The sequence below is a fragment of the Salvia hispanica genome, chromosome 4, assembly GCF_023119035.1.
Source record: "Salvia hispanica cultivar TCC Black 2014 chromosome 4, UniMelb_Shisp_WGS_1.0, whole genome shotgun sequence".
Classification (NCBI taxonomy): Eukaryota; Viridiplantae; Streptophyta; class Magnoliopsida; order Lamiales; family Lamiaceae; genus Salvia; species Salvia hispanica.
The window spans coordinates 4,170,073-4,193,665 of record NC_062968.1 but is presented as its reverse complement, the minus strand read 5'-3'; the positions used below and the strand labels follow the sequence as shown (position 1 = coordinate 4,193,665).

Here is a 23,593-nt window from a genome sequence, read left to right as displayed (position 1 = left end):
TTTAGTTAATTTTGAATAAATAAATTAAATGTATTTAGATTATTACTCCCTCCGTCCCGGCTAAGATGACACGTTTTACTTTTTAGTTTGTCCCAACTAAGATGACACATTTCCTTTCTTAGAAACTTTCTCTCTCCAATTAATACACTCAACCACTTTTTCTCACCCCTATTAAAATATTCATCTTCCTTTCTCTCTCTATTTTAATACTTTCATCCACTTTTTCTCTCTCCAATTAAACACATTAATCAATAACTCCTAAAATCCCGTGCCGGCTAAGGAATGTGTCATCTTAGCCGGGACGGAGGGAGTACTATGTTTACCGATCTCTCCTTCATAATTACACATACTGTAAATCTACTACAATAATGTCATAAATATGTGTATAATAATGAAGTTGGTATTGTTTTAGTTAATTTTGAATAAATAAATTAAATGTATTTAGATTATTACTATGTTTACCGATCTCTCCTTCATAAGTGCAAATCCTGTAATACTACTATAATAATGTCATAAATATGTGTATAGTAATGAAGTTGATATTGCTTTAGTTAATTTTGAATAAATAAATTAAATGTGTTAAGATTTTTATTCTGTTTACCGATCATTCCTCCATAAATGACGAGTTAAAATAGTAAGAAAATTATTTTTCTCTTGAAGTAGGAAAAATGAAACGGAAAGCAATGTTTAATGCAAAAGACTCCACCCCTTATAGATTTAGAGCAAAATTTTCCAATCCTGCCGAATACTATAAAATACTGCCACCCCGGCTTATTTTAAAACCATAAAAAATCCTCCACTCATAGCACCGGCAAGTTCAGATGTCAGATTTTAGAAAAAAGGAAAACCGAATAAAGTAAAATAAATCAACGAACGTAGTCCCTAATATTCTCGAGTTGGATATCAGAATTACTAGACAACAATGGCGGTTGAAGCATCTCTAGGTAGTTCTGTGGCGTCTCCGTCGGCAAAGAAGGTTAAATCAATCGGAAAATCGGATGACGGTAGCCAAGTAAGTGAATCTAGTGACGAGGTACACTGCCATCAGGTAAGTCCTACTCATACCAAAAACTCTTGATTCTTGTGTACCCCGTCACCAATTCACTAACTTGGCTAACGACAGCCGGTTTTCCGGTTGATTTAACCTTCTTTGCCGACGGAGACGCCACAGAACTACCTAGGGATGCTTCAACCGCCATTTCTGTCTAGTAGTTCTTATATCTAGCAACAGATTATTAGGAATTGCGTTAATTGTTTTATTTTACTTTTATTCAGTTTTCTTTCTTCTGAAATCTGAACTTGCCGGTGCTATGAATGGAGGATTTTGATGGTTTTGAAATAAGTGTGGTGACAAAATTCAATAATATTCGGCTGAACTGGAAAATTTTGCCCTAAATCTTTGGAGGAGTAGAGTCTTCTGCACTAAATATTTTTTTTCCCGATTCCTTTTCTCTTCTTTATGAGAAAAATAGTTTTCTTACTATCTTCATTTTTATTACTATGTTTACCAATCATTCCTACATAAGTGCCGAGCTAAAATAGTAAGAAAATTATTTTTCACTTGATGGCGGAAAAAGGAATCGGAAAAAAATATTTAATGCAAAAGACTCCACCCCTTCAAAGATTTAGAGCGAAATTTTCCAATTTTGCCGAATACTATTAAATACTGTCGTCGCGGCTTATTTCAAAATCATAAAAAATCCTCCACTCATAGCACCGACTTATTTCAAAACCATAAAAAAATCCTCCACTCATTGCACCGGCAAGTTCAGATGTCAGATTTTAGAAGAAGGAAACCCGAATAAAGTAAAATAAATCAACGAACATAGTCCCTAATATTCTCGTGTTGGATATCAGAATTACTAGACAACAACGGCGGTTGAAGCATCTCTAGGTAGTTCTGTGGCGTCTTCGTCGGCAAAGAAGGTTACATCAATCGGAAAATCGGATGGCGGTAGCCAAGTAAGTGAATCTAGTGACGGGGTACACTGCCATCAGGTAAGTCCTACTCATACCAAAAACTCTTGATTCTTGTGTACCCCGTCACCAATTCACTAACTTGGCTACCGACAGTCGGTTTTCCTAAATTGGAATTGCATTAGACAAAGCCACGTATATGTAAACATCGACATTAAAAGAAGTAGAGAGCAACGCTTAATATAATTAATTATATCAGTTATATGATATAACATAAGATCAGCATCTAATAACTCTTCAATTTATTGCATTAATTAATAGAAACGTAAATTATAAAGTGGATCGCTAATGAGTTTAATTTTTTTTAATGATAACCTAATTCAGTCTAGGAAAAATATTTTAATTAGACATTAAAATATAGCAGTTACAAAAACTCCCTGAATTCTCAGCCATTTTTTCTTCTCAATTAGCCCTATTAATTTTTTATACTGCTCGTAGCTTTTTTTCTCGCTCTAAATATTCTTATTTATCGAATCATACATCATCAAACAATTCTACTTTCGTGAATAAAAATATCAACAGAAAAACTCAAGAACTTTCTCCAATAAATGGTTTTTGTGCTAGCATCATCCACCATGATTTCGGCAAGAAAACTAGAGTTGAGATCGCCTGAAAGTACGACTCAAAATGACGATGAAATGTTAGGAAAAATATCTTGAATAGCACCAGCGTCGTGGGCGGCGGCCTTACATGTAGAAGGACTGAGATGGTGGTGCTGTGGCAACTAGGGCATCCATTTCCCACTTTTATATGTACTATTCCCTCCGTCCCAAGATATTAGAATCCTTTCTTTTGGGCACAGGAATTTAAGAGATAGTGTAAAGTGGTGTAAATGGAGTTGGTAGCAAATTAAATTTTTACTATAAATAGAAATGATTTAAATATGTTGGGACACTCCAAAAAGGAATAAGGGTCTAATATCTTGGGACGGGGGGAGTATTATAAAGTATAATGAGTAAGGTATTAAATGTGGTAATTGACATTAAAAAAATATTATGATTGACTAATTAGCGTGGCCGTAATTGATACTCCACTAAATAAGAAATTGTGATTGATTTAGTTTTCACACTAATGATTTACCCTTCTTATTGATTTAATTAGTATAGATTTAAGGATTTGATTAGTATAGATTTGAATTTGAGAATAATCCGTGAGATTACATGTTAAGTGTTACATGTATGTATGTTGTATTTTATTTTTCTCCCAATGTAAGTTTCCAAAGCTATAATTATTGAGTATTTTAAAATTAATTTTGTGTGTTTTTAGTATTAATTTATTTACTTTTAGAATAGATAATTATAGTTGGTTGTAAAAAAAAAAAAAAAATCAACTGTAATATATTTTATTTCAATAAAAAAGCTATTGATTTTTTGAGTTGTTTAATTATTTATGTTTGTAAATTCCTATATTTTTGAGCATTTAATAGTTAAAGCTAACAAAATGCGTGTACTAATACAACTAATATTCCTTATTTGAAAATGTTAAATACTAAATTGGAATTGCATTAGACAAAGCCACGTATATGTAAACATTGACATTAAAAGAGGCAGAGAGCAACGCTTAATATAATTAATTATATCAGTTATATGATATAAAAACTCTTTAATTTATTGTATTAATTAATAGAAACGTAAATTATAAAGTGGATCGTTAATGAGTTTAATTTTTTTTTAATGATAACCTATTTAGTCTAGGGAAAATATTTTAGCAGCTGAACAACATTTGGTTTCTAACTTTTCTTTAATTTGATTTGGATGGTTTTCATTATGATGTATTAACCTTCATTTAATTTAATTAAATTGATCTTTCTAATTGTATATCGTTGAAACTCAACGTAGAATCCCAATTGGCATTTCTTTGATCTATAATATTACTATAAACATTCATCGCTTATTATAGCACTATAATTCACACAATGGCGGATCCTAGATATGAAATCTGCTCCCTCCGTTATAAACAGAGTTATTTTCATTTTTGGAATAAAGAGAAATCTAGTATCCCTTGGAATTCTTGAAGCAAATGGATATGGTTTCAAGTCTGAAGATATATTTTGGTTCAAGAAATATGATGAGTGCAGTTAGAAATAAAAGTCTATACTATCTTGAAGCTCATGCACACTTCCAAAGTTGAATTGGAGAATGTTCATAGTGACATTTGGGGTCAATCACAACCCTCTTTAATGAATGGAGGCAGATACTTCATCACCATCAAGGAAGCTATGGTTTGCATTTTAAAAGAAAAGTCAGATGCTTTCAAGCTTTTTAAGGAGTGGCATGCTATGGTTGAAAGGGAAAAGGGAGTCAGTCTGAAGTGTCTCAGAACAGTTAAAGGATTGGAGTATTTGTCTTCTGAATTGATGAATATTGTAAGGGCAAAGGCATCAAGAGACATAGAACAGCTCCAATGAATCCCCAACAAAATAGAGAGGCCGAAAGAATAAATAGGACCATTCTGAAAAGGGTAAGATGCATGTTGCAAAGTTCTGAGATGGACAAGAGATTCTGGGGAGAAGCTGTCACCATAACATCTCATCTTATCAACTTGAGCCACTCATCTGGTATCAATTTTGAGCAGCCAGACACCCTATGGTATGGAAGAGTTCCAGATTTTGTATTACTTAAACCTTTTGGTTGTAGAGCATATGCTCATGAGAAGCAAGGAAAATTGGATTCAAGGGCATTAAAATGCGTTTTCTTGTGCTACTGACCTGGCTCTAAGGCTTTCAGACTCTGGTGTACTGACTCAGGAAAGGGAAAATTTGTAGTGAGTAGAGATGTGGTATTTGATGAAAAGTTGATGCATTTTCTGATGCAGAAAGATAGTAAATCAGAGACTCTATTAGAAATGGGCCACTCACCCCTTAAAAGGCCTCATAAGGGGAAGGGTTATCCACACTTATATAGAGAAGCTAGGATCATCACCAAGCCGATGTGGGACAAGATATTAGAATTTTAACAGACTCAAGTGGAGCCATCAAGACTAAATGATTCTGAGCCAAGAGAGATTCAAGAGGATGGATCCACATCAGATCCAATATCAGAGCCTCAACCTCAGAAAGAGAGAACACCAAGGCATAAGTTCTCGAATTATGAAATGACTTATTTTGCCTTGTTGTCAAGCACACATCTATTAGAGTGTTGCTAGTAATAGTAGCTCAAAGGTTGCTCCATTTTTATGGAGCAACCTACTGGTTTTGTGATTCCTGGTCAAGAGAACAAAGTCTGCTTATTAAAAAGGAGCTTATATGGATTGAAGCAGAGCAGCCGTCAATGGTACAAGAGGTTTGATGCATGTTTGAGTTCAATTGGTTTCATTAAATCAGCCTATGATAGCTGTGTGTATATAAGATCGGATGGAAGAAAAGCTTCAGCCTATCTGGTTTTGTATGTTGATGGCATGTTGGTGACAGCAACCGCCAGTTTAGATGAGATTAACTCTGTGAAGCAACAGCTAAGTAGGGAGTTTGAGATGAAGGATCTTGATTCTTAGATAAGCTAGAAGAATTTTGGGGATGGACATAAAGAGAGACAGAGACAGTAATGAGCTTTAGCTCAATCAGGCAGATTACTTAAACGAAATAATCTAGAGATATTTGTCATCGTAGTTCAACACTCCAAGCTTAGTCTCCAGGAATCACCAGGGGAAAAAGAGATGGAGAATGTGCCCTATGCCAATATAATTGGTAACATCATGTACAACATGATTTGTACAAGACCGGACTTAGCTCATGGAATAAGTGTGAAATAGCATATACATGAAAGACTATGGGAGAGAGCATTGGTTAGCATTAAAATGGATCCTAAGGTACATTAAAGGGAGCAGCTATTGACATTTTCGTCAAGAAGCAAGATGTTGGAAGAAGAGAACAGCTATACTGGCATTTTCGTCAAGAAGCAAAATGTTGGAGAAAATGAAGCACTAGTAGGGTATTTGGGACTCAGATTATACCAGTACAAATCGGTGACCCCTTTGAAAATGTGTTATTTTTACTGGCATTTTCGTCAAGAAGCAAGATGTTGGAGAAAAGGAAAGCAAGATGTTGGAGAAAACGGAGCAGCTATACTATCTTTTCGTCAAGATAATGGACGAAAAGGCAAGATGTTGGAGAAAAGGGAACAACTATACTATCATTTTCGCTTTTCACTGGCATATTCTTTTCGTCAAGAAGTAAGATGTTGGAGAAAAGGGAACAACTATACTATCTTTTCGTCAAGATAATGAAGCAAGATGTTGGAGAAAAGGGAACAACTATACTATCATTTTCGCTTTTCGACTGGCATATTCTTTATATTCTTTTCGTCAAGAAGCAATTGGAAGAAAAGGGAGAAAATGAACACTGGTACTTGCACTGGTACTTCAGGTGTTCCGCTGGCATATTCTTTATATTCTTTTCGTTATTTATAGCTATACTATCTTTTCGTCAAAATAATGAAGCAAGATGTTGGAGAAAACGCTTTCTTTATATTCTTTTTGTCAAGAAGCAATTGGAAGAAAAGGGAGAAAATGAAGAAGCAATTGGAATTTATATTCTTTCGTCAAGATAATGAAGCAAGATGTTGGAGAAAAGGGAACAACTATACTATCATTTTCGCTTTTCGACTGGCATATTCTTTATATTCTTTTCGTCAAGAAGCAATTGGAAGAAAAGGGAGAAAATGAACACTGGTACTTGCACTGGTACTTCAGGTGTTCCGCTGGCATATTCTTTATATTCTTTTCGTTATTTATAGCTATACTATCTTTTCGTCAAAATAATGAAGCAAGATGTTGGAGAAAACGCTTTCTTTATATTCTTTTTGTCAAGAAGCAATTGGAAGAAAAGGGAGAAAATGAAGAAGCAATTGGAATTTATATTCTTTTCGTCAAGAAGCAAAGGGAACAACTATAGTACTTCATGTGTTCCGCTGGCATATTCTTTATATTCTTTTCGTTATCCTTCTGGCATATTGGGTTTGAACTCGTGACCTCAAGGTCACCACAGCTCCGTGCTGCCATCTGCGCTACAATCCGTTGGTTGAAAATGTGTTATTTAAGAGGATGTAAGTTTGTTCTTCTAGCAATTTTTCCCAACCAACTACCTACCCTATCACCTTTATTGTTATTTCTGAATTTATAAGTACAGGAAAAGAGACTCAAAAGGGTATTTCCTTATTCAAAGATTTTGGTTGAGGATTCCACAATATTAATGGAGATTTTGCATTGTAAGACTTAATATATACACTATGTATTTGTTCTAAAGTTTTTATTCTATTTTTTCTTCTCTATTTAAGAATTTTCTATATTTTTCTATATATTCTATTTTTTCTAGATATTTCTATTACAATCTATCTTTAATTTTTAATTATAAAAACAGGCTTATTGTTTATTCAAACACATTCCGTACAATGAATATAGTAAAATAAGAAGGCGATGAGGCACGACTCTATTAATACAATGTTTTTTCTCCATCCAATAAGTTAAAAATTTCAAGTAATCACGGAAATTGAAAGGAACCATTATTGATCTTCCTTTTTTACATCTTTTTGGAAAATAAAAAATAAAACCTTATAAATTAAGTAGGTTTACAAAAGTATACAAATTTAAGAAGGTTTCTCCCTCAAATGTACGTACCTATCACTTCAATGTTATAAAATTTAACTTTCATCTCATATTTTGGATCCACCTAAAATTTTGGATTTTCATAATGAAAACAGTGACATCTTTAATTATAAATAAAAGGCAATGTAGTAACAAAAATGTAATTAACAATAAAATCAATATAAATAAAACCGGTATAGTATTTAAATCAAAGGGCTTTGTAATACAAATCTTAAGTAGAATGAATGATTATTGAAAACAAGTACTCCTCGAGACATATTCCCTTCCGTCCCATAAAAATATGTGCATTTTCCATTTTTGTCCGTCCCATAAAAATTTGTGCATTCCTTTTTTAGAAATTTATATCAATTTAATAATGTAGGTCTCACTATCCACTAATAGTCTAACACTACTTTAACTAACATTTTATTCCTCTCTCTTACTTTACTATACCATTCTCCTCTCTTTCTCTCTCTCTCTCACTCTCTCTCTCTATTACTTTACCAATTTTTTCTTAATTCTCATGCTATATCCACTGCACTTATTTTTATGGGACGAAGGGAATATTTCATGTATCAGAAAACATTTCAACTCAAAGGAACAATATGAAATTCAAGACTCCAAAGGATAAACATCACAAAGCATAATCGGTAATATGCATAATATTAACTTATCAAATTACTTAATCAAATTTTTTAATAGTGTTATTTTCGAACATTATACTAAGAATTGATTGTCAGTATACTAATATGACCCAACATGACCATTTAAAAGTTGTATACATTAATGACTATCTATTGAAAATGATCTAAAGTTAAATAAATAGTACTCCCTACGTCTTTAAAGGATATTCACTTTAGGTTCGACATGATTTTTAATGCGAAATTATTAAACTAGGTACATGAAAATAGAATACACACATATAGTATTAAAGTTACAACAAATATTGAGTTATTAAAATAAATTTTTATTGAGCTAGAATCTGCTAAATTGATTTTGTTTAGTTTTATCAAATATACTTATCCCCAAAAAAAATATTCAATAAGTCAATAGAAAAGTCAATATTGATGGAGACATTTTGCGGTATCGGACACATTGAAAAAGGTTGTTTCTTGTATAGGGAAGGTAGCATGGCTGCCATTGCTCACAATGGAATTCGATAGAGTTAGTGGCGGACGCAAGATTTTGAAGTTGAGGGGTCCAATTTCCTAATAACAATTGTAAGGTATTTTTTCATGTTGGCGTAGCCAAAAATTGCGACATTATTATGATGCGAAGGAAATGAGTAATGAGATAGATTTAATTAAATGATACAGAAACTAGATATATGTATGTATTTAATATTAAATATGAATAAATTTTAAAATAAGTTAATTAATGAAGTACTATAAAAACATGACCTTTTAGTGTATAATTGATGTAAGAGTATAAAAAACATCATAAAAAATAGTAAAAACACAATAAAATGATAAAATCCCAAATGATCTGGTTGGGAATCAAACACAGTTTAGGCAGATGCTAGGCCACGAAACTTACCATTTATGCTGAGTGACTATTTAATTATTTTGAATATAATATACATAATAAAGGTTCGAATTGTTTGGGGTTCTATGGGACCTCCAACCGCCTATGTAGGTCCGCCCCTGGATAGAGCCATTATTATTAATTACTCTATTATTTTTTTGAAAAAAAGAAGTAGACTGTATGATCATATATTACGAATAATGGTGTTTTTAATGGATATCAAAATTAAAAAATTGGTGTCAGGATTACTATTTTTTATGGATGGAGGGAGAAATAAATATTACTCCAGATAAAAAAAACAAGTAATCTTCATTAATCAACAACCTTAATACCTTATCAAGTACTACAAGCAAACACTGTAGCAGACCATATAATGTAACAAAATAGAAATTCATGTAAGAAAATCTAAACCCTAATCCAAATTGAAGACAATATATACCCAAACCTTAGTAAGAGAACTTGGTGGTCAAATCTTCATACTTGAAGCCATCCTGATTTCTCATCATCAATTCATCTTGATTAGCCAAATACTGCAGCTGCGGTTGCACCATCGCCTGGAGCAAGTAAGGACGGGGCAGCAGCGGCGGCACCATGTACTGCTGATAATACCCTGTGGCAGACTCGTAGTAAAATTCGCGCTTGAGCTGCACATTAGAATTGCTAGATGATCCAGCCATCATCATGGAGTTATGAAGCACTCTTCGATGATCGATCACCATTTCGACCTTCGGATTCATGATCCGGTGGTCTTGTTGGTTCATCCTCAGCAGTTGGATTCTAGATCTGACGTAGCTGGCCTTGGCGGTGAGAAAGGCGTGAAGCTGGCGGAGATGGGCCTCGTCGAGGGCGTTGAGCAGATCCGGGCGGGTCGGGTATTTGGCTTCTAGATTCTTGCGGCGCAGCTTTTCGAGTTCCTCCTCGATCTGCTTCTTGCGGCCTTGGAACAAGTCGACGACGCCGAAGGACTTGGTTCCGGCGGCGTCGGTGTTTTTGGACTTGTAGAGGTCGATGATGCGGCGGACTTGGTCCGGGTCGTGGGGCGGCCAGAGGTCGGGGCGGGTTTGGTTGGGGCCGTAGATGATCATGCAGGCGTTGACGTCGCAGAGGGTTGTGAATTCGGTGAGTTTGCGGATTAGGCCTTCCTTTCTTTTTTTGAAGGTTGTGTTTCGTGCTTTCTCATTCTCAATCAGTTCCATCTTCAACTTTGCCCTCCCCATTTTGCTTTGCTTAATAATGTGTTTGTTATTTCTGGTTTTATAAGCATGGGAATTGGGAAGGACACTCGGTGGAAATTTTCCTTATTCAAAGAAAAAGATTTTGGAAGATGATTCTGTGCCTAAATTATGGAGATTTTGTCTTGTCTAAATAATCTTTATTGACAATTACTTCAAACTATTCATGGTACTAACACGTTAATTGATTTACTAATTAATAAGTATTAGTTGTTAGTTCGATTGCTTTGAGTCATTAGAATATAATTATCCATCTAAGATTATGTTGTAAAATTATTTTAGTTATATGATTATCCATCTATGAATGTGTTGTGACTTGTGAGATTATTATATTTGGATGGGTGGCAAGCTATATATGACTCATTATAATGCATATTCAATCGTGAGATATAATCTTTCAAATTGAACGAGCTATTAAAAGATTGAACTAGACTAATTACTTTACTAAACGTGAACTATGTTAATAGTGCATCCGGACTTGAACTTCTTTTATTCGCGGCCTGTCGCAAATTCCCATTACTAGTTCAAATACATTGCTAATCAGTAGGAATTAGGAAAGGCAGGAAAATAAATACTCCTCCAATAATAATTGTTCTTCAGTTTTAATTCCCATATAAAAGAGAGAGAGAGAGCGCCCAAAAGGACAAATTAAATGAGATTGAGAAAAATGACAAAATCTAGGTAGGCCATTTCACAATCACCAATTCACCATTGAGATCCAAGTTGGTTTAATTACTTTCTAAGGTTTTTATAGTGGTAACAACTTTATATTAACAAACTATTCATTGTCCAAGTAATTTCAAGCTGCCATGATTAAAAACTATGCATTTTTAGGAAAAGGCAATTGCACATGTTATATGTTTCATGTTGCACGCAATAGTGTGTTTAAAATTTTCGAATAATTAATATTCTCCATAGTGTGGGAAATGTATGCAAGACTGCAGTGTTTGATGTGTCTATGAAATATACGTAGTGTGTGAAATGTGTGTTGTAGATATATAGTTAAACTATCTAATTTATGACTATTTGAAATTTCAATTTTCTATTTTTGATATGAAATCAAAAATTAAATAATTTTATAGTACCAAATACAAAATTTGAAATTAAAGCTACAATTCAAATTTGACACCTCTAATCCTACGTACCAAACACAACCTAAGTCTTTTTAAAGGTTGACTCATTTTCTGAGCTTAGACAAGTATTGGGAACAAAAATGCAAACGCTTGAAATAAGGAACATTCTTGAAATTTTAATAATGATATAAATCATAAAATATTACTCCATCCGTCCGCCAATAAATATTCCATTCCACTTTTAGAAGTACTATAAATATTTTGTAAATGAATCATGCATTCCACTAATTCATTCTTTTATATTTTATTATAAACTCAATATATAAAAGTAGATATCACGTTCTACACACTTTTCCACATAAAGTCACAATTTCTTAAAATTCGTACTGATCAAATATGAGACATTCAATCACGGACCGGAGGGAGTATTGACTATTAGTATTAGCATGTGTCCAGCCAATTAACATAATCAAATAAATATTCTTTCCTTTTTTTTTTCCTTTTCCTATTGTGAATGATTAATCACGCCACGTAATTATATTTCCGAATCATTAAATTTTGGAAACATTACAAGGATTGTTACTTGCAGATTTATGGATATTTTTACACCTAATTAAGTTAGCGTGAATAACATGAGGAGCGAGGGTCTCATCCTCAAAACAAAGTGAGAGGAGAAAGATTTACTGAAATAATCTTATATTCAAAATTATGAAGACACGACTATATATAGGTCTACTTAATCCGATTATTGGGCATTTCTTAATTTCTTTTCCATAACCCCTCAACCAAAAAAAAAAAAAAAAAAAGATGTTGAATTTAGATCCGATTCATCAGCTTCATTGTTAATTTCCTCTACCAGCAATTCCGTCTTACCCCTCGAATGTGGTGGATCATTAACAGAAACAAAAAAGAAAAAGAAAAAAATATCTGTTGTGGAAGATTGACAATTTGTTGGATCATCTGCTGCATCAAAAAATTTTAAATACATCCAATCTGCATGATTTGTAGAGATCAACCGATTCTTTTCCAACCATAATTCCTCTCTTCATCCATCCAAACATTTCCTACGCTTTTTCATTCTTTTGTTTTTTTAATTTTGGAGGGAAAATTGAGATGAACTGTAAAGCTCCGGCCGTGAAATTGGACGACGAGCAGTTGGCAGAGCTGCGGGAGATATTCCGATCATTCGACCGGAACAATGACGGTAGCCTGACGGAGCTGGAGCTCGGCTCGCTGCTGCGGTCGCTCGGTTTGAAGCCGAGCCCCGATCAGATCGACGCGCTGATCCATAAGGCCGACACCAACAGCAACGGATTGGTCGAGTTCTCGGAGTTCGTGTCGCTGGTGGCGCCGGAGCTCCTGCCGTCGAAGTCGCCTTACACGGAGGAGCAGCTCAGGCACCTCTTCGAGATGTTTGATCGGGACGGCAACGGTTACATCACGGCGGCGGAGCTGGCGCACTCCATGGCCAAGCTCGGCCACGCCCTGACTGCGGAAGAGCTCACCGGGATGATCAGGGAGGCCGACACCGACGGCGACGGCAGGATCAATTTTCAGGAGTTCTCGCAAGCGATCACCTCTGCCGCCTTTGACAATTCTTGGGCTTGATTATTCCATTTTCTCTCGTACAGGTATAAAATCCCTTAGGTCTGAGTGTTGATTTTGGGGGAAATTATTTCTCTAGTAGAAACTCAATACTTATATAAGTTTTACTGGAGATTCTATGTTTTTGAAGGGTATTTCACTATGCATCTATATTGAAAATATGCATCTATCTATGCTTTAGTTGCTGGAGTACTTTATGTTCTGTGTTGCAGGAATTCCAACTTGGTAGATTCTTGTTGGTGGTAGTCTTTTATTTCATTTTGGGTGGCAGAGATGGGCAACTGGTTTGAGACAGTAATTGTAAGTAGAATTTGTTTCCCTTAAAGTTTTGTACTCCAGTATAATATATGCATCTGCAGCCCCTTGCAGAATAATGGACAAAGGTTGTGCTAATGCATACTAGTTACTAGTACTTATGATTAGTATGGAAAGTGGTTAAAGCACCGTTGTAGCTTCATTATGTTGTGAAAGAGTCGAACGTGGTTATAACTGCGGACGAGCTAAGCCAAAAATTAGAAAATGAATAACCTGGTTGTCCATCTTGGCTGTGCAGGGCATAATGAAGACCGACGAATTCTAATTTAGACCTTTGTGCACACGTGTAGTTGAATCTAGCATTAGCTTTTGTAAAACTGATTTGCGTAAATTTTATACTTCAATCTGGCTTTAGCGTATGATGTATTTTACCAATGAATGGCTCAAAGATCTGTAGGTCTGATCTATGTGAGTAGAAATACTATGATTCTACCCCTTCACACCCCTCCCCTAACTATATGAGTTATGTGAAAAAGATGTCTGAAAAGATGATCAAAGATATGATAGCATACTATACCATATTCTATGCAAGGGCATTGCTGAGAGTACCATAGCTATGCTATGGTTGTATGGTAGGACTCTTAACCGGACTTCCCATCTGAGATTTTTGTAGTGGCCTTTTTCATCTTCTTGGGGGGTTGAAGGGGAAGGGGATAGGACAGGGGACATGTTTCAACTAAGTTTATTCTACAGCTGCTGCAGTTCAGAATATTGGAAAAAAGATAGTTCATGTGTTCATTTCGCCCATGCTGGTAAATAGATTCGACTACACAAATAGTCTAACTACTAACTAGTAATGCCATAAGCTATGGATGAGTGCTACTTTTATAATAACTAATGTGATTCAGGAAATTATGCTGACGAGCTCTGTTTTCTCTGATTTTGCTCGACCACAAATTAAATTTGTTTTGTAGAAAGAGTAGGTTTATCCTGAATGAGTGCAGCATATGTAACTAGGTAGATGATCAAATATTCAGACATACAAATATCTTATTGTTGGCAAACGACAACGTGCAGCAGGTCTCATGTTGGGTTCGTTTAGAGCAATATGTAGTGTTTTTGGCTTAAACCAGGGGAGCACTTGTTAGTTGAAGAACAACACCCCCACCACCATTCTTGTTTTAGAAATGACAAACGTGATTAACTCAAATCTTCCTAATATACTACTCCACTAGTATCTATTGGGTTTTTGCGACAGTTAACTAAGTGCATACTCAACAATTTTCAAGAATTTTGATGTGCAAAGAAATTTTTCCATTTTCTTGGGAGCTATGGTTTTGGCTCTTGATATATGAAGTTTCGAGTAGATCATTCCCGTCAATGATTTTCTGATTGTTGCACATGTAATAAAAGATGCTATAATCAAGTCCAAATTATGTATGGAAACTAAAATTTCAATGCATTCTGGATATAAAATTTAATATCTGGATGCATACACAACATCCATGTCAATTTAATGTAGCCGAATCCATGGTCTATGGGAAATAATAACCACAGATAAAATTCGTAATATTATTTCCCAAGTTGAAAGTCTTTGGAAAAACAAATTTTTTAAAAATTTTGTGATATTAGGAGCCAATATCTCAAAGATAAAAAAAATTCAATACTAAGGATAAAATATATTTGGTAGAAAAAAAGTTGAGAGGTGTAAATGAGGAAAGCTTTATAATAGGGGTGCGTTAAAATGACAACACCTCTTAGAATAATACCATAACATCATTCCTAGTCAATCATTTGTACACGTGGACGAATAATAAGCTGCCATGTGGCAATAAAAAAAATGCTCAAGTGCAAAAATCTCGATCAGTAATATACAACATTGTATACAACAATTTTTTCTCGGTCAGCAATATTCAACACGCTATACAACAATCTATAAATTGTTGTGTAACATTTATAATATTGCTGGATATGTGGTGTTACAGTGTCACTTTAAAAATGTTGTCATTTTAACACAAACCTTTATGATAAATGTATTTATTTATTTATTTGTTTAATTTTTATTACTACCAACGAAATTAATATCCCTAAAAAAAAATACAGTGTTGTCTTTTAGAGTACTGTATTTTATATTTGGAGAAAAAAAAAATGTACATAATGAAGCGAACTCTTATCCTTTAAATGATAAATATATGTTTACTATTTATCACGACAATCGAATCATTCATGGTGAAACTTTTTTTTAAAAAAATAGTGCTAATATACATTCACGGTGAGACTTAGCCTTGTGCTAATCCTAAGAACTGAATCCAACTAAAATATGACGTCTCTACAAAATTATAGCGATCTAAATTCTCAAAAATTAATCAAATAAACAAGTTTATCTTATCAATTAGATTTGGATTGAGAACTAAAGAATTTGGCAAGAGATCAATTTTTCAAGGCAATGAGAATAAAGTAAAGAACAAATTATAGTCACCATTCTTATTTCTTTTTTTTTTTTTCGTGTGTTTGACTCACTGATGTTAATGTATCAAATAGTATTTATAAATACCAGAGTAAAGGCTAAAATTAGTTTTGAATATTATATCTATTTTATGATTTTGGTTTTATATTTTGTCTTTTGAATTTTTGCATCCTAAATACTACTACTCCACTATTATTATTTTTTAAAATAAAGGGATACGAAATGGGCTATGTTTAGAATTAGCCATAATAAAATGAGAAAATGGGCCTACAAAAAATTGAAATACAAAATGGGCTTTGGTTTGGACATTGCAGATTTCATATCTTCCACTCAAGATTTATGCTGGGTTTTTAACTTCATTGTGTTGAGGAAGAAAGCAGAAGTATCTGCTTGTGTGTTGTGATTTGGAAAACTGATCAAGGATGTGGAACGGCAACGGAAATGCGGTGATGCAGACGGCGATGAGGTATTTCTCCACGAGCTCGCGGAAGCGTGCCCCCAATTTGAGGAAGATAAACCCTAGGGTTCCATTTCAGGAGGCCGCCTACATTGCCGAAGGTCTCTACGACGTCATCAAGGCTAATGGCCCTCTCACCATCGGAAATGCATGGAATCACGTCAAGGTCTGCTGTTTTCTTGCTCCTCGTCTTCTAATTTTGCGTTGAATCATTAATTTGTTGATCGATTAGGAGGTTTAAATGGCTAGATTTTGTTGGTGGGGAGTGTGTGGAGGCTGAACATCGAAATCTAGCTTCTATTTGGTTTTGGTTTTGAGCTGATATCCTAATATTTGTAGATTTAAAGAATTGAATGTAGACTTAGTCCCCTACTATTTCTGATGCAACTCTTGGAGTCTTAACCACATTTACTGGTGATCTATTTTTCTGGGAATGAATCAAACATTTGACAAGGATTCTCTATTGTCCATAGGGTTTGGTATGTCGGATGAGCATACATTCCCACCCTTCAGGCTTTTGGTTTGACCTCTGCTGCTTCAGCCATCACTCAAATAAGTAAAAGATTGAGCTGAACTGGAATATGTTTTCAGAAAACCTAAGTTCTAGTTTCACTTACACCTATTCAATCTGTAATTTGGCAGTATATGAAACATTTACATGGCTTCAGCGCTATACAAGAAAGATTATCCAGATTTAAGTCGTGATTGTTCGGTGTTCCTCATTTTTTCTTGTTGAAATAAATTTCTACCTTTTCTATTATTTTGCTCTCCCTCTTGGCGACTCTTGTATTGTGGGAAATGATGGGATACTATAAGATAAGGGGTATTTAGAGTTTAGACCTTATTGTGTAGGATTTTCCTCAATTACTAATTTACTATGCTCTTTTTCATTATTTCTTTCACTGCCACATACGTCTTGTGGGTTTTTAGTATGAGTTTTACTTAGCTGTTTACAGTATGAGCTCTTTCCCAAATAAAGAATTGTTTTTTAGGCTTGGCATTTGGCAGATCTGGTATGCTTATTAAGAGTTTACCATGTTATAGAAAAATCTCTCTCACCTAAGGTTTTTTCTCCTTTCTTTTAATAAGTTTGATAAGTAGAATAATACTTGTGAAATTTTCTAGAACTAAGATAAGGTCAATTAAAATCTGCCTTAACAGGAGGCTCTGTGTCATCAAGTACATGAGATTGCAGTAAAGATGTTAATTTCACTATTTGGACAGCCTAAAGTAATTGGATGGCTTGAACTAATGTGATCAAGATGTTATTGTCATCATCAGCATCATTAAATTTCAGTATCTATGGTCGCTCACTTAAATGTTCTCATTGTAAATCACCATGATCATCAATTAAAACGATTGGCTACCCAGTTCGTATAGTGATAATTATAAGAAGAATTGAATTAGTTGCCATTAGGTTTAGCTTGTCAAACCAACAGTCTCGTGCTCCTTTCCTTTCAAATAACAGAGCCCACAGCCAACAAATAAGATAACTTTTCCTCTTCTCATCTCAGTAATTACAAATTATTGGTAAAAAATAATCATTTCAAGAGGTTAGATACCTTGAATATGTTTTGTCCAGCTACCTGTCTTGACACTTATATTGGTTAAGTTGCTGTTCTCAACTTCATTATTGTTACTAATTGTTCTTCATTCATTGACTGATTTTGAGATTAATACGAATAATCAATTAATTACTAATTGTTTAATTAAAATGCCTGTGTACAAATGACTGTTGATCATATCAGCCATGTAGAAAGACAGATAAGAGAATTGAGAGCATATCAGCATGAAATACATTGATATCTTTTACCTAATATGAATACAGCACTGCATACTTTGGCTGCTATGGTTATGCACGAAATGCCTTCCCCTTGACTCTATTATGCCGAGTACATTCAAAATGAGCAAAACATATGTTGTATGTCTTGTATACCTTAGTAATTAACATGTACTTATATCAAATTAAAATTTCATATAAGTCATCTTAATGCATTATGCAGGATGCTGGTATCAGTGGTCTAAACAGCAAAACACACATGAAGATTATGCTGAAGTGGATGAGAGGTAGGAGTATGCTCAAACAAATCTGTAACCAAGTTGGATCCAACAAGAAATTTCTTGTCACCACATATCCAGAAGAACCTCAGACGGACCAGGTGATCAACTACACCCCAGAAGTGAAGCCGAAGACTCAGAAACCTTCAAAGTCTGATAGAAAACGAGCACGATAATGGGTGCATGTGTAAGTGTCTGTGCTGATTGCTATTTTGTTATTTCTTCCCCCTATCTTGGCCTTCAGTGGAAGTGTCGGTGTTGAGCACAAAAATTTTCCCATTCAAGGTATGAATGTGCTTTAGTTCCCTATTGACATGACCTTAGATTTGTTTGGAACATAAATTTGCTACTTCTGTTCTAATCAAAGGCGATATGAAATCCCCCTTCTCCAAAAGAAAAAAGGGATCTTTAGCTGCAATAACTGCTGTAATTTAGGTGTTTTGATTGATTTAATATATTAGATTTGTAATACGTGCGGTCGGTTTGAAGGATTCCATGATCAAATAAATTAAAAAAATGTTGAGTCTATAAAAGAAGCAAGCTATTTGAAGTTGCATCTGAAAAAGCTCGTCAGGAATTCGATCGTTTAATAAACTAGACCACCTGAGCTCGACAGAATTTTCAAGCCCGAGTGCTCGACTCGAGGAGCTCATGAACATTTTCAAGCTCAACCTTGTTAGCAAGAGCCTCATAAAGGCGAGTAAAATAATTTCCAAATGTAAACAATTTCAAATGTCAATATACATGTTCATAATCAAATACTAGTTCAAATAAAATCACTCAGGTTGTAATTGAAGGAGCTCTAGCATTCGAGTGAGTATTTTACGAGCCAAGTTCGAGTAACATCTTATCAAAATTCAAAACAAACCTTTTTACGAAGTCAAACACGTTGTAGTTGATTACTTGACAAGGCGGCAAGTTCGAGATAGTTTATTATTTGTCAAAGTAGTTCGAGCATGAAAAGGAAAGGTAGTAGAATCGAGCCCGAGAACCTGCCAGCATTCGGTGACTTGTTTACATCCCTACTAAAAAAGTGGACAGAGGATCCCGAGTATCAAATTAAAGACTAACGCACACATACAAACATGATTTTATGCACAACCAGGGGTAGATTTTTGAGCAAGAAAAGACTTTCAGCACAAACAACGTTCGAGATATACAATGGCCAAGCATGTTCAAAGTAGTGGCATGATTGTCCATGCACAACAAGGTTGCCAGTCAAAGGTAGTATGATCCCAAACAAGATTGTGTAAAAAATGCAAACTAGATCACTAAGAATAACAAATAATTCCAGCTTCCAGCTAGAGCAGAACAAAATCCTGGAATTTCGAGTCCTACCTTTTCAAGATTTTCTTGGATCTCAAGTCTTGAAGGATATTAGTGATACATACTCCAGTGAGCACTCCAGTAGGGCCAAAACTGAAAAGCTCTAAACCAGCAGCACCATATTGCCTATATTGTGTATTATGTCCAATAGACCTTGCTGGCTGCATCATCATCGCGATGGTAGGGTTTTTAGGTAAGATAGATCGAGAAGCAGTGAATAGATGTCTATCTGATTTTTTATCCGTAGGTTTTGGCTGATTGTTCAACTGATTTGTCGTGTTGCTGTTTATTTTAGGGGGTGGTGGAGATTGTCCTCTGATCTGAGCTTCAGGCTTCATTCTATCAAGCCACCGGAGAATCCGGTTGCCAAGGTTCCGACCAACTTCAATATCCCTCTCTTGTATCGTGCGATAAACACTAACCGCCCCATCAAACACAGTTCGAGTTCGTCTATAATGCAAGTCAACATAAGAAAAATCCTCAGTCCATAAACCAAAATGCTCACATCATACTTGTATAATACAAATGACTATCATTTTATGGATCAGCAGAGAAATAACAAATGCACAATAATAATTGGATAAAATTACACGCAAGATCTCATCCAAATTTTCATACAGATTCGTAAAAAACATAAGAGACTATATCGCCAATTAAAAAAAATTGATACACCAAACAATAAAGTAATTAAAAAATACCTATGAAGAAATTGGCGAATCGCAGGGCGTTTGATGAGGTTCCGTTGGATTTTGAGAGCAAGCCTGTAGGTTCGTTTAAGACCTAAAAAATAGGCCGTTCCCAATGTAATTTCCCATAACACCATTTTGCCTCAACACTCTTCTCCTTTATCGATTCAAAAGCGATAGCCTAATTGAAAATGTTTCGTTTAGCGCAAGAAATTTGATGCCTCTCGATTCAAAGCAACATGCGAAGAAAAAATGGATCGTTAACGTATGTAATTTTAAGATGCTGTGCAATAAACATAAATCTATTTTGCGTTTGCCATTGTGCATAGTTTTACTCCAACATAATTTTCATAATGAGGAAATAAGACTTTGATATTAGGTCATAACTAGTTTTCACTCCCATGCAATATACTACTAGTTAGCAAGAAATTAAAAGCCACAATTAATCAATCATAGATTTCATAAATATAAGTAAACATTAGTAAGTATGATTTACACGCATTGCTCATTTATTGTGACTCATGACTAAAGATGAAGATTTGGGGTTCAATCGAGTACCCAATTAAACAACCAAACCTAAATTTGTTAGGGAGGAGTCCAAGGTTTGGGCTCCTGTATCCACAATTCATAACTAAATCAATTTTCCAAGAACATAAATACGATATTTTTTAATAATAAATATGGTTCAAAAAAATCTGTAAAAGGAAAATAAAATGCTCAGACAAGAAAGAGACAAATTCTGCTACTGTCAAGGCAATCAAACTGAAAATTCTGTCATTTTTTCTTGTTATTACAATCGAATTTGGTATCTAGAACTGCATGTGGGGAGGGAGTATTTAATTGTGTTTACAGTAGTTTCTCTGATGACAGAATTCCATACAATTTATTTGAATAATTGACAATATTCCGTGATCAACTAGATCATGTCAAACGTCATTTGTATATATTCACTTAATGTCAATATATACGTGAGTTTTTAGATTAATTAATTGTTTATTAGCTCATCATTAGGTCAGTTTGCTATTAATATCTATCTTTCAACATTGCATGAATGTCACTAATCACTAATATCTCTCTTTCAACATTGCATGTGAAATCACTATCTTTCAAACGTCTCATTTAGATTACATGAGAAATGCGAGACTTTTAACATCAAACGTTGTGAAATTGCAAAATGTAACTTATACCATAGATAAAGGTAATAATTTTTCAAATTATTATTATTATTTTTTTGTTACCAAAAACTTAGCATATCAAGCATATTTTTGCGCAAATAAAAATATTGAGATGCCATCGTTGATCAATTGCGACGACTTTGATGGGGCATACTGCATAAGCATTCCGCTATTTCTTAGAAATTTGAAGGCATTAAGTTTGCATTACATTAAAATGTGATCATGAACAAAGAGCGAATCATTGTATAAAACATACTAGCTACATCATTTTGAACACCATGTATTACAGTTATATAAATAGTTAATTGAAAAAATGGTGTAGAAATTAGCCGCTGTTGTACGCGCATTTTATGTAGAGTCACACGGTTGCATTTAATTAACTATGATTTGGTCCATTTTATTTAAAATTAGCATAATTAATACTCTTTGTTTTACTCTATAACGCATTCACTAGTGACATTGTGACTCATTGAATTTAGCTTAGACCATAAGCTAAGGAATTTCTTATATGGACCCTCGTTTTACCCTTGATTACGCCTCTTTTTTGCTTTTTTAACAGAGAAATAAAAAACAATTCGAACTGCCCAATGTCACATTTTATTTACAAGACAGAGAATTGTTTGCATCCAATGTAGACATAATATTCTAAATTTCTAATCCATGTTAAAATTAATTAGGATTTGTTAATAAATAAATTTGACTTATTAGTTTAATATAATTAAAGTCATTTGGTCCGATTTTCGGTTAATAGAGTAACCCTATTTTCAGTTATTTAAACTTTAAAGCAAGAGCCTAGATAAATGCTCAATTTTTTATACTCAATTTACACTTAATTCTTTAATCCACACTTGATTTATTAAGTTGTTACTCATAACAACTATACAGACATCCAACTAAATTTATTGAATGGCAATTTATAACAAGACAGCGTATGCACAATATTTTATGGGACGAATTAAATAGATTGGGTTACAGCAAGTCCCTACCAAAAACAAATATAGCTCTCACAACAAAAACAAGAGCCAGCACTCTCTCTCTCTCTCTCTCTAAAACATGCAGAGGCAATCACTGGGTTCTCCCTCTTCGAAGCTCGTGAAAGATGAATCCCAATCTTCTTCAATTTCACCACAAACTGCTCTCTACGGAGATGAAGAATGCGAGCTCAAGAAGCTCAATCCCAAAACCGCCGCGCCTCACTCCTACATTCACCTCATTCCTCTTCTCACCCTCCTCTGTTTCCTCATTCTCTATCTCTCTTCCCACAACCCCTCTCTCAACGGTATTTCTCTTCTCCCTTCCTAATTCACATTTTCAATTATCATTTCTGATAAACTTGTGTTTTTGTTTTGTTCAGAGTTCAATGGCGTGAAGACCATTTCAGACCCTGCTGGTAGGCATCAATTCCTGATTTCTCCTTCCATTGTCGATCGATTTTGCTAGTTTGCTCAAAGCTGAATAATTTTGTTGATTTGTGTAGAAAATATATCGGAATTGCAAGGAATATTGGAGATTCAGAAAGGGGATATATTGGCCGTGCGGAGCTTGAAGAACTTGAAGCAGGAGGCCAAGCAGCGGCGCCTCCACCGCAAAATCCCTCATTTTTAGTTACAACGTTTGGATTTTGATTTTGACTACCGTCGGTGCCATTTTTTTTTCCTTTTTTTTTCGTCTTAATTTCTAATGTGAATTTATTGGCGATTATAACTATTTGTACACGTGTATTTATTTGTTGTGCCTATCTAATATGAACAGTAATTTTTCTATACAGGTGGATATAATTTGAGAGCAACATTATATGAAAAGACAAGGGAAATACTGGTTGTTTAATATTGGAATCTCTTTTCTGCTTACTGATTGATGATCAATAATGTGATCTGTTTTATTCATTAGGTGTAACGACAGCAATAGTTTTATAATTGGTCTCATGATGTCAATTTTTCATTGTTTGAATTAAGTAATTATATTTAATCCGGATTATAGTAGTACTTCGGATAAAGTATTTTAGCTTAGAAAAGTGAAATTTATGATATGATAACGTGTCTTTCGGAAGAAGCTGCTGGAAAGAAATAAAGAAATATTCAGATAATATTATGATCTGTTCTTTTGACAAAAGCATAGGGTATGACTTTAATACTTGAAGAATCATGTTGAAACGTAAAAATAAAGAGGGTGGGGTTTGAA

The 23,593-nt window shown here is 34.4% G+C and overlaps 5 protein-coding genes across 8 annotated transcripts; 3 read left to right on the top strand and 2 right to left on the bottom strand.

The window, feature by feature from the left end:
• Nucleotides 1-9,451: 9,451 nt before the first annotated feature.
• LOC125218569 (MADS-box transcription factor PHERES 1-like) lies at nucleotides 9,452-10,295 on the bottom strand. Its single transcript, XM_048120254.1, has one exon. The coding sequence runs from the start codon at nucleotides 10,293-10,295 to the stop codon at nucleotides 9,525-9,527; it is 771 nt and encodes a 256-aa protein (XP_047976211.1). The 3' UTR covers nucleotides 9,452-9,524.
• Nucleotides 10,296-12,167: 1,872 nt separating this feature from the next.
• LOC125224110 (probable calcium-binding protein CML18) lies at nucleotides 12,168-13,659 on the top strand. Of its 3 annotated transcripts, XR_007176826.1 has the most exons (3): nucleotides 12,168-13,014; nucleotides 13,201-13,288; nucleotides 13,542-13,659. XR_007176826.1 is itself a non-coding variant. In XM_048127456.1 (2 exons), exon 1 carries the CDS (start codon nucleotides 12,497-12,499, stop codon nucleotides 12,989-12,991), a length of 495 nt encoding a protein of 164 aa, XP_047983413.1. In that variant the 5' UTR covers nucleotides 12,168-12,496; the 3' UTR covers nucleotides 12,992-13,014; nucleotides 13,542-13,659. The 3 variants fall into 3 exon arrangements, 2 of the variants coding, with proteins under 2 accessions (XP_047983413.1, XP_047983412.1); XM_048127456.1 differs by lacking the exon at nucleotides 13,201-13,288; XM_048127455.1 differs by having other exon boundaries at nucleotides 13,201-13,659.
• Nucleotides 13,660-16,044: 2,385 nt separating this feature from the next.
• LOC125219435 lies at nucleotides 16,045-18,534 on the top strand. Its single transcript, XM_048121411.1, has 2 exons — nucleotides 16,045-16,333; nucleotides 18,171-18,534. The coding sequence occupies exons 1-2, from the start codon at nucleotides 16,133-16,135 to the stop codon at nucleotides 18,399-18,401; spliced, it is 432 nt and encodes a 143-aa protein (XP_047977368.1). The 5' UTR covers nucleotides 16,045-16,132; the 3' UTR covers nucleotides 18,402-18,534.
• Nucleotides 18,535-19,559: 1,025 nt separating this feature from the next.
• On the bottom strand, nucleotides 19,560-20,422 carry LOC125218427. Its single transcript, XM_048120092.1, has 2 exons — nucleotides 20,250-20,422; nucleotides 19,560-20,001 (listed from the first exon to the last, which is right to left on the bottom strand). The coding sequence occupies exons 1-2, from the start codon at nucleotides 20,372-20,374 to the stop codon at nucleotides 19,560-19,562; spliced, it is 567 nt and encodes a 188-aa protein (XP_047976049.1). The 5' UTR covers nucleotides 20,375-20,422.
• A 1,962-nt stretch (nucleotides 20,423-22,384) lies between these two features.
• Nucleotides 22,385-23,498, top strand: LOC125223451. 2 transcript variants are annotated; one of them, XM_048126609.1, is made up of 4 exons: nucleotides 22,385-22,691; nucleotides 22,767-22,802; nucleotides 22,890-23,052; nucleotides 23,181-23,498. In XM_048126609.1, the coding sequence occupies exons 1-3, from the start codon at nucleotides 22,466-22,468 to the stop codon at nucleotides 23,015-23,017; spliced, it is 390 nt and encodes a 129-aa protein (XP_047982566.1). In that variant the 5' UTR covers nucleotides 22,385-22,465; the 3' UTR covers nucleotides 23,018-23,052; nucleotides 23,181-23,498. The 2 variants fall into 2 exon arrangements, with proteins under 2 accessions (XP_047982566.1, XP_047982565.1); XM_048126608.1 differs by lacking the exon at nucleotides 23,181-23,498 and having other exon boundaries at nucleotides 22,890-23,175.
• Nucleotides 23,499-23,593: the final 95 nt, after the last annotated feature.

Excerpts from the sequence above, each read along its gene's own strand:
- LOC125224110 (XM_048127456.1), top strand. The coding sequence starts at position 12,497 with ATGAACTGTAAAGCTCCGGCCGTGAAATTGGACGACGAGCAGTTGGCA.
- LOC125218569 (XM_048120254.1), bottom strand. The coding sequence starts at position 10,295 with ATGGGGAGGGCAAAGTTGAAGATGGAACTGATTGAGAATGAGAAAGCA.
- LOC125218427 (XM_048120092.1), bottom strand. The coding sequence starts at position 20,374 with ATGGTGTTATGGGAAATTACATTGGGAACGGCCTATTTTTTAGGTCTT. Across the intron at positions 20,002-20,249 it reads ATTCGCCAATTTCTTCATAG|ACGAACTCGAACTGTGTTTG; the intron begins GTATTTTTTAAT and ends CTTGCATTATAG.
- LOC125219435 (XM_048121411.1), top strand. The coding sequence starts at position 16,133 with ATGTGGAACGGCAACGGAAATGCGGTGATGCAGACGGCGATGAGGTAT. Across the intron at positions 16,334-18,170 it reads ATGCATGGAATCACGTCAAG|GATGCTGGTATCAGTGGTCT; the intron begins GTCTGCTGTTTT and ends TGCATTATGCAG.
- LOC125223451 (XM_048126609.1), top strand. The coding sequence starts at position 22,466 with ATGCAGAGGCAATCACTGGGTTCTCCCTCTTCGAAGCTCGTGAAAGAT. Across the intron at positions 22,692-22,766 it reads CCACAACCCCTCTCTCAACG|AGTTCAATGGCGTGAAGACC; the intron begins GTATTTCTCTTC and ends TGTTTTGTTCAG. Across the intron at positions 22,803-22,889 it reads GACCATTTCAGACCCTGCTG|AAAATATATCGGAATTGCAA; the intron begins GTAGGCATCAAT and ends TGATTTGTGTAG.